Raw genomic sequence first — 18,450 nt, forward strand, 5'->3', positions numbered from 1 at the left:
ATTTTAGGAAAGTCTGATGTGTGAGCCAGGACAGGCCATTTATATAGAAAATCCACTAGAAACAGCTTGGGTGGGCCCTCAAGTTTGGTGGGGCAGGGTCTCAGGCAATCAGAAGGGCAGGGTAAATAGTGATAGCCAGGTTGATGAAGACACAGATATGGCACAGCCTCCTGGCTCTCTGCAGGGAGGGCTAATCACAGGAATAATGGCCTCTGCAAGCACTTTTGTCTAGCAGAAAGCTTCTCCTCAGCTCTCACCTTGATGCCAGACAATTCAGTTCCTCCCCATATGTCCCTTACTGTCTTTTGAGCTGCTGTCCCAGCAGTGGAGTTCAGAGAAAGTGAGTCAGAGTAAGCCCTTTAAGAGAAACTGCCTGGGACTCAGCCTCAATACCTGCTTGTTTTAACAGCTGAAAGTTATGGAGACTTCTCATCACTGGAACCCTGGGCTGGGACCTCTTGTTCCTCGAAGGAGACTTCCAAAGTCAAGATATCCTTCCCATTTTTTTTTAACAGAGAGAAAGAGTCAGAGAGAGGGATAGACAGGGACAGACAGACAGGAATGGAGAGAAATGAGAAGCATCAATCATCAGTTTTTTTCGTTGTGACACCTTAGTTGTTCATTGATTGCTTTCTAATATGTGCCTTGACCGTGGGCCTTCAGCAGACCGAGTAATACCTTGCTCAAGCCAGCAACCTTGGGTTTAAGCTAGTAAGCTTTGCTCAAATCAGATGAGCCCGCGCTCAAGCTGGCAACCTCAGGGTCTCGAACCTGGGACCTCTGCATCCCAGTCCAATGCTCTATCTACTGCACCACCACCTGGTCAGGCCCTTCCCAATTTTTATCCACCACATGTGGGTATGGGACCAGCCTGTTTCACATCTCCACTCCTCCTACTAATCTTGGTGTGGCTTCTTTAAATCCTTAGTTGTAGGACTTTTATTCAGCTAGATTTCAGGTGGTTTTGAATGATGGTTGTTCTGTAGTTTAGCTATAATTATGATGTGGTTGTAGAAGTATCTGAGTACCACATTTACCTAAGCCACCATCTTGACCAGAAGTCCTCTGCTCTAATCTTTATTATTTCCTTCCTTACTCTCTTTGGGCTTTGTTTGTTGTTCGTTTTCTAGTTTCTCTATGTGTAAAGTTAGATTGTTCATTTGAGATTTTTCTTGCTTCTTAAGGCAGGCCTGTATTGTTATAAAGTTCCCTTTTAGGATTGCTTTCATGTGTCCCATAGGTTTTAGACTGTTGTTAGTTCATGTTCATTTGTCTCAAAGTAACTTCAGATTTCTTCCTTGATCTCATTTTTGACTGTGCATCTTTTCCATTTGGCTATTCCTGAGTTTATCCTTTATAATAAACTGGAAATAAGTAATTTTCTGAGTACTGTGAGTCTTGCCAGTAAATTGAGAAGGTGGTTATTGGAACCCCCAATTTATAGCCAGCTAGTCAGTGGTACAAGTAGCAAGCAAACACTGTGACTGGCATCTGAAGTGGAAGCAGTCTTGTGGGACTGAGTCCTTAATTATCGTGTCTACATTAAGTCCAGCTAGTTATTGTCAGAAGTGAATTAAATTGTAAAACACCCAGTAGTGTCTGGAGAATTGGAGAACTGGAGTGTAGGGAAAAACACAACACACACATTTTGTATCAGAGTAAAAACAGCTCAGGCAGTATCTATTAAGATGGAAGGTATTATGGGTAAGCCTATATACCCTAGCAATTTCACTCCTAGGAATATATCCAACCTACATGCTAAGTACTAGAATATATACATGTTAAGTAGTAGAAATTTATAGCAACACTATACATAAAGCGCAATTTGGAAACTACCCAAATGTCTTTTAACTATATAATAGATAAACTGTAGTGCAGACACACAATAAAATACTATAGAGAAATAAAAATAAAGCAACAATATGAATGAACCCACAAGTATATTAAGTTAAAAAAGCCAAGGCAAAAAGAATATAGTTCTACTTATAGAAAATGCAAAAACAGGTAGTACATCTAATATTAGAAGTTGGAACTGTGTAGGAAACTACCTCCTTAATTGCCTACTATCATGGTTTAGATTTTTTAAATTATATTTTAAAGTATATTTCTAATCATATTTTATAGAGCTGAAAGGACTGGCTAAATGTTTATTTTCCTGAAGGTTTTTTTTTTTTTTTTTTGTATTTTTCTGAAGCTGGAAATGGGGAGAGACAGTCAGACTCCCGCATGCGCCCGACCGGGATCCACCCGGCACGCCCACCAGGGGCAGCGCTCTGCCCACCAGGGGGCGATGCTCTGCCGCGACCAGAGCCACTCTAGCGCCTGGGGCAGAGGCCAAGGAGCCATCCCCAGCGCCCGGGCCATCTTTGCTCCAATGGAGCCTTGACTGCGGGAGGGGAAGAGATAGACAGAGAGGAAGGAGGGGGGGTGGTGGAGAAGCAAATGGGCGCTTCTCCTATGTGCCCTGCCTGGGTCCCCCGCACGCTAGGCCGACGCTCTACCGCTGAGCCAACCGGCCAGGGCCTCCTGAAGGTATTCTTAAGCTAGCTTCATAATGGTGTGTAAACTTTTCACGCCTATGTGGTTTGATATGTATTGCTGCATTTGAAAATTGTGTATATTGTAACTGGTTTTATATAAAATATTGAATAGTAGAAATTGTATAACTATAATCATGTAATTAAGAGTACTGACAAGCAAAAGAAGTTAGGACAGTAGTTGGCCTTGAAGGAGGAAAGGGAATAACAAACTCTTCTGAGGTTATAATACTGTAATATTCCATGTTTTAATCTGAGTGATGATTATAAGGTTATATTTGGTTTGTAAGAATTCATCAATTGTATAATTAAGATCTGTGCATTCATCTTGCATATATCAATATTTCAATTATAAGGTTTTTTTTTAAGTAAGGTCAGTCTTTAATGGAGATCCCTTTATATTCTGAATAATGTAGTAAATACAAGAGAACTTTATATAAAAGCCTTCTAAACTATGTAGATTAATTTTCATAATTTTCATGAGTTGGATAATGTATGTATCACAGGATGTGAGTGGGACTCCTTCTTTTTCTCTGGAATTGTCAGCTGGGGCACAAACCTGAGGGGGAAGGTGCTAGTAACCCACATTTTATAATTAAGGCCAGATCCTTCTCTGAGGCTTATTAAATGATGGTAAAAGCAAGCCTTATAATCACCAAACAACTCTCTTCTTCCCAGTTATTTTGAGGAAAGTAGGAGGGGAAGGCATGAAATTTTAGCTTAGAGGGGTAGAGACAGGTAAAGATACTTTCCCCTCAGTTCCCAAAACATGTGAGGAAATAACTAAGAGCAGTCTTATAAAGATTAGGTGTGCCTTCAAGAAGGGGAGATTGGCATCTCATTCTCTAGTTAAGATATAAACGTAGGCAAAAAAATTGTTTATCTGTCTCTGCGTCTGGCTGAGCAGAGTAAAAAGAAATTAGGGACAGATGGGTCTGAAGTAAGGCATTCTACACTGCCATTTATCATGAAAAGGTTGAATGAATTCTCATAAATTTAAGTGAACATGTGGAAACAGCTAGAATTGAGCTACTTAGCTAATAATAGCACTTGCCCCGTGAGGACTGACTGCTCAGTAAAGAACCCAGCACCAAGAATGATGTGTAACTGGCCCTGGCCAAGTTGGCTCAGTGGTAGAGTGAAGGCCTGGAGTGTGGAAGTCCTGAGTTTGATTCCGGGTCAGGGCACACAGGAGAAGCATCCATCTGCTTCTTCACCTTTCCCTCTCTCTTTTCTCTTTCTCTCTCTTCCCCTCCGGCAGCCAAGGCTCCATTGGAGCAAAGTTGGCCCAGGCACTGAGGGTGGCTCCATGACCTCTGTCTCAGGTGCTAGAATGGCTCCAGTTGCAACAGAGCAATGCACTAGATGGGCAGAGCATCGCCCTGTAGTGGACTTGCTGGGTGGATCCCGGTCGGGTGCATGTGGGAGTCTGTTTCTCTGCCTCCCTACTTCTCACTTCAGAAAAATTAAAAAAAAAAAAAAAGATGATGTGTAACAAATAGCAAAGGGATACTAGAAAATGTCAAGTCAGACCCAGATTTCCCCAGGAGGGACCTATGTATTGGTGAGTGCTAGAAGGCTATGGACTCTGATCAAGATGCCATTAAGCTGTGGAGAGTGACAGAAAAACAAAACAAAACCATTTCATGCTGGTATCACAAAAAATTTAAACTTGGAAGAAATCAATTTTACATTTATGTCTGATCTAGATATATGGTACAGTCATCCCTCACCATGTTGTGGTTCACTTTTCGTGGTCTCACTGTATCGCAGATTTTTAAATTGTACATATCTAATTTTGTACCACAGATTTTTCATATCACGGGATTTTGCAGTATAAAGGTATTTTTATATATTTATTATTTTAATTTTTTTTTGTGGTAAAATAAGCATTTTCTAGCCTAAAAATGGAAAACAATATAAAAATATTAACAATATTAATTAAAACATATTAAAAGTACTAAATCAAAATAAAATACGTAGCGTATGACAGATGAGTAGACAAAGACTTGTACATATGGAAAACACATAGGAAGTGTTTATAAGAGTGTGGGAAAGGTTAGTAACAGTGTGGGAAAGGTTTATAAGAATGTGTGGCCCTGGCCGGTTGGCTCAGCGGTAGAGCGTCGGCCTAGCGTGCGGAGGACCTGGGTTCGATTCCCGGCCAGGGCACACAGGAGAAGCGCCCATTTGCTTCTCCACCCCTCCGCTGCGCTTTCCTCTCTGTCTCTCTCTTCCCCTCCCGCAGCCAAGGCTCCATTGGAGCAGAGATGGCCCGGGCGCTGGGCATGGCTCTGTGGCCTCTGCCTCAGGCGCTAGAGTGGCTCTGGTCGCAATATGGCGACGCCCAGGATGGGCAGAGCACCGCCCCTGGTGGGCGTGCCGGGTGGATCCCGGTCGGGCGCATGCGGGAGTCTGTCTGACTGTCTCTCCCTGTTTCCAGCTTCAGAAAAATGAAAAAAAAAAAAAAAAAAAAAAAAGAATGTGTGGAGGATTTATAAAGCCTTAAAATAAATATAAATAATAAAATAAATATAAGGTCGCTACTTCACGGATTTTCGCCTATCAAGGGGGCTCTGGAACCTAACCCCGCGATAACAAAGGACCACTGTATATAAAACCAGAATTGCCTTTTTTAATTAAAAAATAAACTACTACTTCTTTTGAAATTTTATCAACCAACCTTTGGTAGTGGTGTAGATAAAGTACTTTTGGCAGATGTCCACAAGTAGTCTTTTTTATTTTTGGATTTGCCGTGATCAGCTGATGTAAAGTTTTGAGATATATTTTGTAAAGGAGCTGCTTTAGAATCAAATTTCCAATAACTAGTTTCAAGTGTTTCCAAAAAAGATGTCTGTGTTTTCTACATTGGAGAACAGAAGGGAATAAAATCATCATTAAATGTCATTTTAATTAAAGTGTAGCAACTAGTAGAAATAACACTGCAATTACCCCCAAATTTATTATTGATTAGATACCTTTGAATAAAATACATAATTAATTAATTTTGTCACTTTATTTTACTATTTAAGATGAAAATGGTAACTGTCTCTGTCTTCAGAGAGTTGCTATGAAAACAAGATATCTCAACTCTCTGACAAAAACCTGAGGATTCTATAAAGAAAAATCTCTATTCCTGATGGCACAATGCCTTAATCTGCAGTATAAATAGATTCATTGTTCAAATTAGGAGGGGCCAGGATTATGACATGACCACAAGTGCTATAAAAAACATTGGACTAGCTGTCAAGTATACTTTTTTCTCCAGGATCTTTTACTACCTGGCTGAGTGATTTTAAGTAAATCACTTAGTATCTTTTTTTTTTTTTCACTTAGTATCTTTAGGCTTAACTTTATCCATTTATATAATCAAGGTGATAATATGGTGATTTGTAGGTTTCTTGCCCGGTCCTAGTGATCTCACTTCATCATCCTTCTTCTAGCATGTAGCATTTTAGTAGCATTTTTTCAGAGTTTCATTTCTGCATCCTTTTTTCTAAATATTTCTACATCATAATTGATAACACAATTTTGATGAAAACAAATTAATTCTACTCTCTGGATTTATCAGGAGTCTCCAAAATATATGTAACTGCTTTCATGGATTTAGGACTGAGAATGGCAACTACACCACCGTGTGGCCATGTCTGAGAATTAACATTTCCCTGTAGCCTCATAGCCTAAAAGAAAATTCGAAATGTTAAACTTCCAGTGATGCTTATATATAGAACATTAATTATTTTCTCTGTTGTGCTTTTTAAACAAACACTTATATGGTGTTTCCTATGTGCTAAGCACTATTTTAAATTCTTTACATATATAAACTCATTTAATCCTCATAACAACTTCAGGGAAAAGGTACTATTATTGTCCCTTTATAGATAAGATACTGAGCCATGAAGAAGTTAAGTAACTTGCCCAGACTCAGATATGTTTGATAAATCTAACGATTTCATAATATAAAGGCCTGTGGTATTTCAATAATTTTTGAATAAAGTATAAAAAGTAAAAACCTATTTAAATTATTTCATTTCTTTGACCATTTTCTCATTATTTGCAAGATAGATCCAGACTCCCAGATATAATATAAGGCATTTACAAATTTACTTAATAACAGATATAAATAACAGACATATATTGTTGGAATTACACAAGTCAAAACAACTCTATAACACCCTGACCAGGTTGTTTAATGGATAGAACGTTGTCCAGCCATGCCAAATTTGTGGGCTCGAACCCCAACCAGGGCATGCAATCAATGAATACACAACTAAATGGAACAAGTTGGTGCTTCTCTCCCTCTCTCTCTCTCTCTCTCTCTCTCTCTCCCTCCCTCTCCCTCTCTCCCCTCTGTATCTCTCTCCCCCTCAAATCAATGGAAAAATAAACCCTCTATAACAATATGGAATATATATCTTTATAACATGAATACATCCCATATTTAGAAATAGATATTACAGTTTAAACAATTTATTTATCTTTATCAGACACTTCCCTTAGACTACATCTAATCCTGCTGGCTAATTTTAATTATGACAATAATTTCTCCAAATATAATATTTTCAAGTGCCTACCACAGGATTTGGAACATATGAAGCACTCAATATTTACTCACAGGTACAACATTTCTTCTTCTCTTTCTTTGAACCCAAATATAACAATATTATAGCACTGTCTATACCTAGAAACTAAACTGTTCTCAATTACTTTGTCATTTTCAGTTTGTAGTCAAGAGCAACTTCTGTAGGGACATCACTGTGTACAAAGAAAAGTGAATCATTTAAACTAAAACTTGCAGTTAGAATTCTTCCACAATGGGTTAGAAGCTGAAGGGTATGCTTCTTCCACACAGCTGGTGCTTCCTTCCATGTGCAGGGAGCAACACTAGGATAACATTCCTAACCTCTCTCTGTTACTTTAGGGAAAGAACAATAACTTAATGGGATTGGTGAATTTGGAAGGAGAGACTGAGAAATATAGTTCAACCCTGACCCTACTTCTCCTCTTGAGAATCACACATTCTGTTCTCCTTCATGCCATATGTTTTACAAGAGCAGGCTATTTTTAAGTGGATAGACTTGTCCCAGTCCAGGTCTTGGGATTAATCCTAAATTAGACAATCCCAAACTTGTCTAATTTGGGAATTCAGGATTAAGAAGTACCTATGCCTTCAAATATAAACTACATTCTCCAATATTAAGATATTTTTATTTTCATTGTCTTAATTGGTTCAGATTTAAGTGAGAAAAATAGGATGTCATTTATTTAACCCTTTAAAACCCAAAATTAGACATAATCTCTAGAATTTTTAATGAAAATATTTTGCCTCTAACATTGGAAAGTTCTCAAAAAACACAGCAGTACCTAATTTAATATCTTTTTTTTCTTTTTTCTTTTTTTTTTTTTACAGAGGCAGAGATAGACAGGGACAGACAGACAGGAACGGAGAGAGATGAGAAGCATCAATCATCAGTTTCTCGTTGCGCGCTGCGACTTCTTAGTTGTTCATTAATTGCTTTCTCACATGTGCCTTGACCTCGGGCCTTCAGCAGACTGAGCAACCCCCTGCTGGAGCCAGGGACCTTGTGTCCAAGCTGCTGAGCTCTTTGCTCAAGCCAGGTGAGCCCGCGCTCAAGCCAGGTGAGCCCGCGCTCAAGCTGGCGACCTCGGGGTCTCGAACCTGGGTCCTTCCGCATCCCAGTCCGACGCTCTATCCACTGCACCACCACCTGGTCAGGCTAATTTAATATCTTATATAATAAAAATACAAAAGATTGAAATCTCGAAGTCTCCAAATGAAAACTGCTTTAAACTCTTAAGCCAATGCTTTTGAATTAATAAATAGCAATAAACAATTTAGGAAACAAAATTGTGTGATATATTTTCAATGTTCTTTTACTATATTTGAACAAAAAAAATTCTAAGTAGATATTTATAAAATGAATTGGCTATAAAAAAACTAAATTATATAAAACTCTTACCTTGTCACTTTTTTCTTTGAGAGTAACTGTGTTTTCTTCTGCCTCTCTTTTGAGGTTTTCCTATTAAAAATGAGTATCAAGTACATATAATGTAGTTATTACTTTTATCACAAATGAATGTTCCTATTATCAAAATCTTTCCTAAGTATAAACAAGAAAAAATACTGACCCATAAATTTTATAAGGTAAATTTTAAGAAACAGAAAAATGATTCCATACATAGGTGGGACATAAAACAAGACTAAGAGACGTGGACAAGAGTGTGGTGGTTACCAGAGTGGGGGAGGGAGGAGAGAGAAGGAGAGGGGGGAGGAGAAGGGCACAAAGAAAACCGGATAGAAGGTGACGGAGGGCAATTTGACTTTGGGTGACAGGTATGCAACATAATTGAATGACAAGATAACCTGGAGATGTTTTCTTTGAACATGTGTACCCTGATTTATTAATGTCACCCCATTAAAATTAATAAAAAAAGAGAAAAACTTAGTTCTTTTCTACAGAAATGTTATTTGGTTTTGAATATCTTTTTTTCCCAAATTTTGATCTGTATGGCAGAGGTCGGGAACCTTTTTGGCTGAGAGAGCCATGAATGCCACATATTTTAAAATGTAATTCCATGAGAGTCATACATATGTTTAACACTAAATACAAGTAAATGTGTGCATTTTATGTAAGACCAACACTTTTAAAGTACATTAAGTCTCTGAATTCTTTTTAATAACGTTGTTATGCTGTTGCTAACCAATGATGAATAAATTACCATTAATGCGACTTCTGGTGCTGCATGGTTTTGCTGATGGCTTTGTAGTCTGGTTGATACATGGTGAAGTTAAGCTTCATATAGGCGTTGAGACTTCCATCCATTAAACATGATCATAGGTTGGTCTTAATGTTCTTTAGATGTGAGAAAGACTGCTTACATGCATACGTAGAGCCAAACATTGTCAGTACAGCAATACTCACACGCAAGCGCATTCTAAGTTTTGACAATCAGCTTGTCCGCGGGTTGAAGTTTTTTCATTTCTCCCCACTTGTGTTTGCTCGCCAACTCTGCTTGCTGTCGTGCAAGTCTTCCAAATCTTCATTCAGTGACTTGAACTTATTCACCCACATCTGAGGCCTTCAGGTCAGCAGCTTGTAGCTCAAAATCTCTGACGGAGACACCAGGGATGTAACTCAGGTTGGCGTTGTCCACTGCACACTCGTGTGGATGGGTGATGAACTTAAAAAGACGAGTGCGCTCACGAAATTCTCCAAAGCATGCTTTGAATGACTGCAGGAGATTAGATGTGAAGCCCATTAGCTGCTGGAGATCAAGATGTTGAGCAGGGTCGCTTGCTGTGCATGCATCTTTAAACTCTCCCAGTTTTTCAAAGTGTAGTAAACAACCTGTTTCAATGTCCGGGATGAAGAGTTCCAGCTTGTTTTCAAATGCAAACACTGCTTGTTGAAGGGATAAGACTGTATTTCCAATGCCTTGCATTTTCACATTGAGCTGGTTCAGATATTCAGTCATGTCCACGAGATAGTAGAACTTCAGGCGCCACTCAGTGTTAGCTAACTCAGGATGCATGACGTTTTTCATTTCAAGAAAAGTCTGGATTTCACTCAGACAAGCCGCGAAACAGCTGAGCACCTTCCCTCTTGACAACCAACGCACGTGGCTTTGCAGAAGCAGACCAGGATAATTATTCCCAACTTCATCCAGCAGTGTTTTAAACTGGTGATCATTTAAAGCTCGAGCAACAATAAAGTTGACCACCCAAATGACCAGTGACATCACCTCACCAAGCTGCTCGCCACACATCTGAGCACAAAGCGCCTCCTGATGTAGGATGCAGTGAAAATTTAGGATGGGTCTCTTTTCATGTTCACAAAGAAGCGCTATGAATCCTCTGTTTTTCCCCACTATGCACGAAGCACCATCAATACACACGGAAATAAGTTTATCCATCGGTAGATTTTTTTCTTTAGTGAACTCAGTGAAAGACTTGAATAAATCCTCCCCTCTTGTTGTCTCTTTCATAGGCAAAACAGCAAGACTTTCCTCACGTAGTGTATCACCAACAGCATACCTTGCAATCACGCTGAACTGGGATAAATGGCTTAGTCTGTTGACTCATCCAAAGCGAGAGAAAAGAATGGTGCTGCATTTATGTCCTTCACTTGTGTTGCCTCAATTTGATTTGCCATCATGATGGTATGATCGTGAACAGTTCTTGCCAACAAAAGCATGTCTTATTCGTTTGATTATCTTGTCTTTATCCGAAAAGTGGTCAAAAAGTTCATTGGCAACATCAAGCATGACTGTTTTGGCATACTCCCCATCTGTGAATGGCTTTCTGTTTCTCACAATTGCTAAAGTACCAGTAAAGCTAGCCGAATTCCAGTCACCTTGTTGGGTCCAAACACGGAGTTGCTGCTGACTAGCTTGCACTCTGCACAGTAGCTCTTGACATGCTTTCTTACTGCTGTCCCCCGCTGGATATTTCAATGCAAATGTAGTATGGCGTCTGGTGAAGTGACACTTTATATTTGACCGTTTCATCAATGCAACTTTATCATTGCATATTAGACACACTGCAGAACCTGCTCTCTTCACAAAGGCGAATTCCTCTGTCCATTCCTGCTGTAAAGTACGATACTCCTCATCTTTTTTTCTTTTAGCCTTCTTTGTCAAAAGGGTTTCTGCAATTAGCTAGCTGACTACTTGATTAAAAGGAGGGGAGTTTTCTTCCTGACCTCACAATGACATGTGTATGTTACACATTATCCAATAAAAATTTGTTGTTGTCCCAGAGGACAGTTGTGATTGGCTCCAGCCACCCGCAACCATGAACATGAGCGGTAGGAAATGAATGGATTGTAATACATGAGAATGTTTTATATTTTTAACATTATTTTTTTTATTAAAGATTTGTCTGCGAGCCAGATGCAGCCATCAAAAGAGCCACAGCTGGCTTGCGAGCCATAGGTTCCTGACCCCTGATCTATGGAATCTTGAGTAAATCTTTTAAAAATATGAATATAAAAATAAAGTGAATGGACCAGATTATAAAGTAAGGAATACACACAGGTAACAAACAAACTGTAAAGAGCTGCAAAAAGATCCCAAATATTATGGGCTGAGACAGATTCACTTTTTCTCTGTGTGTTGATCTTGAATAATGAACTTTTAAGATGAGATTAATAGAGATGAAGGATAAAAAGAAAGTACAGAAAAGTAAAAAATACATAAGAAATAATACACCACTTTTCCTGGAGATTAGAGTGTGTGTATTTAGTAAAAAACAAAGGAGGACCCTGGCCGGTTGGCTCAGTGGTAGAGCATCGGCCTGGTGTGCAGAGGTCCCGGGTTCGATTTCGGCCAGGGCACACAGGAGAGGCGCCTATCTGCTTCTCCACCCCTCCCCCTCTCCTTCCTCTCTGTCTCTCTCTTCCCCTCCCGCAGCTGAGGCTCCATTGGAGCAGAGATGGCCCTGGGCACTGGGGATGGCTCCTTGGCCTCTGCCCCAGGCGCTAGAGTGGCTCTGGTCACAGCAGAGCGACGCCCCGGAGGGGCAGAGCGTTGCCCCTGGTGGGCGTGCCGGGTGGATCCCAGTCGGGCGCATGCGGGAGTCTGTCTGTCTCTCCCCGTTTCCAGCTTCAGAAAAATACAAAAAAACCCAACAACAACAACAACAAAAAAAAACAAAAGGAGGAGGAGGAGGAGGAGGAGGAGGAAGGGGAAGGGGTAGAGGAAGAGAAAGAAAAAGAAACCTGGTCCACAGGAAAGAATATGTAGTATGTCTTTTTTTTTTTTTTTTTTTCATTTTTCTGAACTGGAAACAGGGAGAGACAGTCAGACAGACTCCCGCATGCGCCCGACCGGGATCCACCCGGCACGCCCACCAGGGGCTACGCTCTGCCCACCAAGGGGTGATGCTCTGCCCATCCTGGGCGTCGCCATGTTGCGACCAGAGCCACTCTAGCGCCTGAGGCAGAGGCCACAGAGCCATCCCCAGCGCCCGGGCCATCTTTGCTCCAATGGAGCCTTGGCTGCAGGAGGGGAAGAGAGAGACAGAGAGGAAAGCGCGGCGGAGGGGTGGAGAAGCAAATGGGCGCTTCTCCTGTGTGCCCTGGCCGGGAATCGAACCCGGGTCCTCTGCACACTAGGCCGACGTGTAGTATGTCTTTAATATGCCAATCATCTAGAAAACAGAAGTGTTACAGTCCAAAGAAGCCTTAAAGTTCTCAGAGAAAGGAAAGTTCCAATGCACAGAATTTTAGGAAAATTTGCCTTGACTGCCCATAAATCCTATGTCAATATCTTTCCTCACTGAATGTCTTGTGTATACTGTGGTATCTCTCTCCCACAGAGTTGCTCCTAACCAGCGAACCCACTTCACCATGAAAGAAGCTAGCAGTAAGCCAATATAAAAGTAATGTTCTCATTACATATACTATCAACCACCAATGACTGGATGATGTTTAGAACTACCAGAAAAACAGCCAGAAAGTAATAGATGGCATTAGTAACTCTTTACCTAACAATAATTACTTTAAATATAAATGAACTAAATTCTCCAAGAAAAATACACAGAGTAGCTAAGTAGATATATAAACGTGATCCAAAGATATGCTGCCTACAAGAGACTCACCTAATCTTAAAGACATTCATACTCAGAAAGTGAAGGGATGAAAAAAGATATGCCATACACATGGAAACCAAAAGAGAATAGGAATAGCTATACATATATCAGACAAAATAAACTTTAATTTTTTCTTTTTTTTGAAAAAAATATTTTTCTGAAGCTGGAAACAGGGAGACAGTCAGACAGACTCCCGCATGTGCCCGACTGGGATCCACCCGGCATGCCCACCAGGGGGCGACGCTCTGCCCCTCTGGGGCGTCACTCTGTTGCAACCAGAGCCACTCTAGCGCCTGGGGCAGTGGCCAAGGAGCCATCCCCAGCGCCCGGGCCATCTTTGCTCCAACGGAGCCTTGGCTGCGGGAGGGGAAGAGAGAGACAGAGAGGAAGGAGAGGGGGAGGGGTGGAGAAGCAGATGGGCGCTTCTCCTGTGTGCCCTGGCTGGGAATCGAACCCGGGACCTCTGCACGCCAGGCCGACGCTCTACCACTGAGCCAACCGGCCAGGGCCAAAATAAACTTTAAATCAAAAGCTGTAACAAGAGATAAAGAAGATCATTATATAATGTTAAAGGAGTCAATTCAGGAAGAAAATATAACAATTATAAATATATTTGCACCTAAGAGCAGAACACCTAAATATATTAAACAAATACTAATGTATCTGAAGGGAGAAACAGAAAAAACTACAATGATAATAGGGGACTTCAGTATCTCACCTTCAACAATGGATAAATCATCCTGACAGAAATAAATAAAGAAACATTGGATACAAACTATGCTTTAGAGCAGGGGTCTCAAACTCGTGGCCTGCCAAACAATTTTGTGCGGCCTGCAGACTAATCCATGAAGTTCAATTCGTGGGCCGAATTTTGAACTTCGTGGATTAGTCTGCGGGCCGCACAAAATTGTTTGGCGGAGCGAATTTTGAACTTCGTGGATTAGTCTGCGGGCCGCGAATTTGAGACCCCTGCTTTAGAGCAAACAAACCTAACAAACATATATACAACTTTCTACCCAACAAAACAGAATATCTCTTCTTGTTTTTAGATTTTTATTTATTTATTTTTTCAGAGAGAGAGAAGAGAGAGAAAGGGGGAGGAGCAGGATGCATCAACTCCCATACATGTCCCGACCAGGCAAGCCCAGTGTTTCAAACCAGCAACCTCAGGGTTCCAGGCTGATGATGCCCTATCCACTGTGCCACCACAGGTCAGGCCAGAATATCTGTTCTTAAACACATATAGAACATCTCCAGGATAAATCAGATGCTAGGCTACAAGTCTTAAAAAAAATTTTAATGAAAGTATACATCTAGGCCCTGGCTGGTTGGCTCAGTGGTAGAGCGTTGGCCTGGCGTGCAGAAGTCCCGGGTTTGATTCCCGGCTAGGGCACACAGGAGAAGCACCCATCTGCTTCTCCACCCCTCCCCCTCTCCTTCCTCTTTGTCTCTCTCTTCCCCTCCCGCAGCCACGGCTCCATTGGAGCAAAGATGGCCTGGGCTCTGGGGATGGCTCTGTGGCCTCTGCCTCAGGCACTAGAGTGGCTCTGGTCGCAACATAGCGACGCCCCGGATGGGCAGAGCATCGCCCCCTGGTGGGCAGAGCGTCGCCCCCCTGGTGGGCATGCCGGGTGGATCCCAGTCGGGCGCATGCAGGAGTCTGTCTGACTATCTCTCCCTGTTTCCAGCTTCAGGAAAAAAAAAAGAAAAGAAAAGAAAAAAAGTATGCATCTAACCACATGATACAAAATTAAAAATCAATAATAGAAGAAATACTGGAAAATTCATAAATGTGTGAAAATCAAACACAATCAACAATCAATGGGTCAAAGAAGAAATCAAAAGAGAAATCCAAAAATATCTTGAAACAAATGAAAATAAAAACACCATACCAAAACTTATAGGATACAAGGAGTTCAGAGGAAAGTTTATAGAAATAAACACCTACATTTAAGAAAAGAGAAAGATCTGAAGCAAAAAACCTAACTTTATCCCTCAAGCAAGAAAAACAAACTAAGTCCAAAGTTAGCAAAAGGAAAAAATAAAGATCAGAACAGAAATTAATGAAATTGAGACCAGAAAAACAACAAAAAATATGAATGAAACTAAGAACTGATTATTTGAAACTATAAACATAACCAACATCTTTAGCTAAACTATTTAAAAAGAGAAAAGAGAGTCAAATAAGTAAAATCAGAAACGTAAGAGACATTAATGACAAATACCACAGAAACACAAAGAATCATAAGAGATTACTAAAACAATTATACACCAACAAATTAGATAGCCTAGAAGAAATGAATACATTCCTAGAAACACATATCTAGCAAGAATGAGTAAAAAAAAATTAAAAATAAGAACAGATCAATAACAGGTAAGGAGATAGAATCAGTAATCAAAAACCTCCCAACAAAAAAGACCAAAAACTGATGGCTTTACTGGTGAATTCTACCAAACATTTAGAGAACACCAACCCATTTAAAAATCTAACAAAATAAAAAACTAAGGAGGAAGAAACACTTCAAAATTCATTTTACAAGGCCAGAGAAGGGCACTGCAAGAAAAGATAACTATAGGCCAATATTGTTGATAAAAACAGATGTAAAAATCCTCAACAAAAATATTAGCAAACATATTTCAACAGTACATTAAAAGCATCAAACACCATGATCAAGTGGGCTTTATCCCTGGGATGAAAGGATGGTCCAATATATTCAAATCAACTAATGTGATACACCACAGTAACAGAATAAAGGATAAAAATCATATAATGATCTCAATAGATATATTAAAAGTATATGACAGGCCCTGGCCAGTAGGCTCAGTGGTAGAGCATTGGCCTGGCATGTGGATGTCCCAGGTTCGATTCCTGGTCAGGGCACACAGGTGAGGCACCCATCTGCTTCTCCCCCCCATCTCTCTCTCTCTTTCTATCTCTTTTCCTCTCCTGCAGCCATGGCTTGGTTGGAGAGAGTTGGCTCTGGTCGCTGAGGATGGTTCCATGGCCTCCACCTCAAGTGCTAGAAAGAGCTCAGTTGCTGAGCAATGGAGGAATGCACCAGATGGGCAGAGCATCGTCCCCTAGTGGGCTTGCTGGGTGGATCCCAGTAGGGGTGCATGCCAGAGTCTGTCTCTCTGCCTCCCTAGTTCTCACTTAAGAAAGGAAAAGATACCAACAGCACTTTTTACAAAAGTAGAAAAACCTATCCAAATTTTATATGAAACCATAAAAGATCATAAGTAGCCATAGTAATCCTGAGAAAGAACAACAAAGTGGGAGGTATCACACTCTCTGATTTTAAGCTGTATTATAAATACTTTTGAAAAAGAGCTAATGGGGGAAAAACTGTATTTTTTAATCCAGTTACCCAAATGTTTTATGTTCTTTTCTAATATAACATTTATGAAAGCACAAAGCTGTACCTAACCCTTACAATTAGTTACTTCATAATGCCACAAAACCTACTTTTTCTTCTCTTTCTATTTCAAGTTGTTTCCTAGTAGATGAAAGTTCATTTTTGAGGTTGGATAATTCAATCTCCTAAAGAAAAAGAAACATGAAATTTAGAAATGCATAAATGCAAACTAGTGTTTCAAATAAATTTAGATTTTATAGAGAAATAAATTCACTTATAAAACATATACACTTGAAAAACGTACTAATATGAAAGCTGGTGGGTGAACATAAATAAATATTTTATTTAGACAAATGTTTTATCATTTACACTAAAATATTTAACACTATGTATCTCTCCTATTCATTTTTTCTCAATCTTCCCCATCCCTCCTCTCCCAATCTCAATCAGAGCTCCAAACTTATTTCTTAACTGTAGTTTATAACATCATTTGAAAAAAAAAGTTCATTTCACCTTTTCAAAAAATAAACTGGGAATCCACTTAACAACAAGATCTATAAAATCCCTTTCATATCTAAGGTTTTTTTATTCTATAACTCAAAAATTTTGGCTTTATTTAATATTATTCTTTACCACTTGCTATCATATATTGACAGGAAAATTGACTTTTATGGCTATTTGTTTTATATCTCACCAAAGATGCTTTCATTGATGATTGTTCTTGTTCTCTGTTCTTACAAAGTCCTAATTCTGAGTCTCTTTCTTCAATGATTTTATCATACTGATGCTACATTAAACAGAAAATTTTTTTTAAAGTATATCAGAACCCAAATAGATTATGTTTTAATGTGACTGGTATCCTGTACATTTAAAATTTGAAGAGAATAATGATTATAAATTCAATAATATATATATTTGAGTATATTTTTATTTTAAATTATATAAACAATGAAACATAGATAACTGTCTTGAAATAATTCTTTTTAATTGGAAACACTGAATTTTATAATTTTAAAAACAGGCTAGAAACACTAGGATCTCTTAGGAAAGTGGCTGATTCCACATCTGAGTCAAGAAATACAAAATGAGTCTTGAACACTGTCATAAAAGAGTAAGAAAGCTATAAAGAACTATTAAAAGTCAAGTCAAAAGGACTTGCCAACCAATTTGAAGAGGCTCCTGCTGGCCAAAGAATAAAAGTTTCACTGGATTAAGATATACACCAAATATGTTTAAACTTACGAGTTCACAAACTTACTTTAAGAGGTTTTTTTTTTAAATCTTCACTGGTTACCTCATAATAATGTTATATCCCAACAATTTTTTTTAAATTTTTTTTTATTTATTTATTCATTTTTAGAGAGGAGAAAGAGAGAGAGAGAGGAGAGAGAGACAGTGAGAGAGAAGGGGGAGGAGCTGGAAGCATCAACTCCCATATGTGCCTTGACCAGGCAAGCCCAGGGTTTCGAACAGGCGACCTCAGCATTTCCAGGTCGACGCTTTATCCACTGCGCCACCACAGGTCAGGCTATCCCAACAATTTTTAAAGATGTATAGGTAGGCATACCCCACCTCCTCTCCAAATCTGGAAGAGAATAAAGGCTTAATTCGCTAACAAATTATTTTAAACAATAAAATGTAGAGCACACTAACACAACAAACATTAAAATTTTCATCTACTTATTCTATTGATAAAAAATTTAGCCTCATATATTGTATGTTAGACACACACATAGGATACAAATATAACAAGATATATGATATATCCTGGGTATATACTCAAGTAAGTACAAGGTGAAAAGAGCTATAAGAGACTACTAGGAAAAAATCTAGAGACTACTAGAAAAAGAGTGACCAGTATTCCATCATAGATGATAAGGAGAGATTTCCTTAAAGTGACATCCAAGCTAAGCTTTGTATGGTTCAGATTTGAATGTAGGGAGGC

The 18,450-nt window shown here is 39.5% G+C and overlaps 1 protein-coding gene across 1 annotated transcript in view; it reads right to left on the reverse strand.

The window, feature by feature from the left end:
* The window catches only part of SYCP1 (synaptonemal complex protein 1), an 84,757-nt gene that overhangs the window by 13,345 nt on the left and 52,962 nt on the right, over positions 1 to 18,450 (reverse strand). Inside the window, exons 26-29 of the mRNA XM_066246802.1 lie at positions 17,200 to 17,292; positions 16,616 to 16,690; positions 8,519 to 8,578; positions 5,221 to 5,400 (exon numbers count right to left, since the gene is read on the reverse strand). Coding sequence (XP_066102899.1) covers positions 5,221 to 5,400; positions 8,519 to 8,578; positions 16,616 to 16,690; positions 17,200 to 17,292 — 408 coding nt within the window. The remainder of the gene's footprint in view (positions 1 to 5,220; positions 5,401 to 8,518; positions 8,579 to 16,615; positions 16,691 to 17,199; positions 17,293 to 18,450) is intronic.

Source organism: Saccopteryx bilineata, chromosome 11 (genome assembly GCF_036850765.1).
Source record: "Saccopteryx bilineata isolate mSacBil1 chromosome 11, mSacBil1_pri_phased_curated, whole genome shotgun sequence".
In the NCBI taxonomy this organism is placed as follows: Eukaryota; Metazoa; Chordata; class Mammalia; order Chiroptera; family Emballonuridae; genus Saccopteryx; species Saccopteryx bilineata.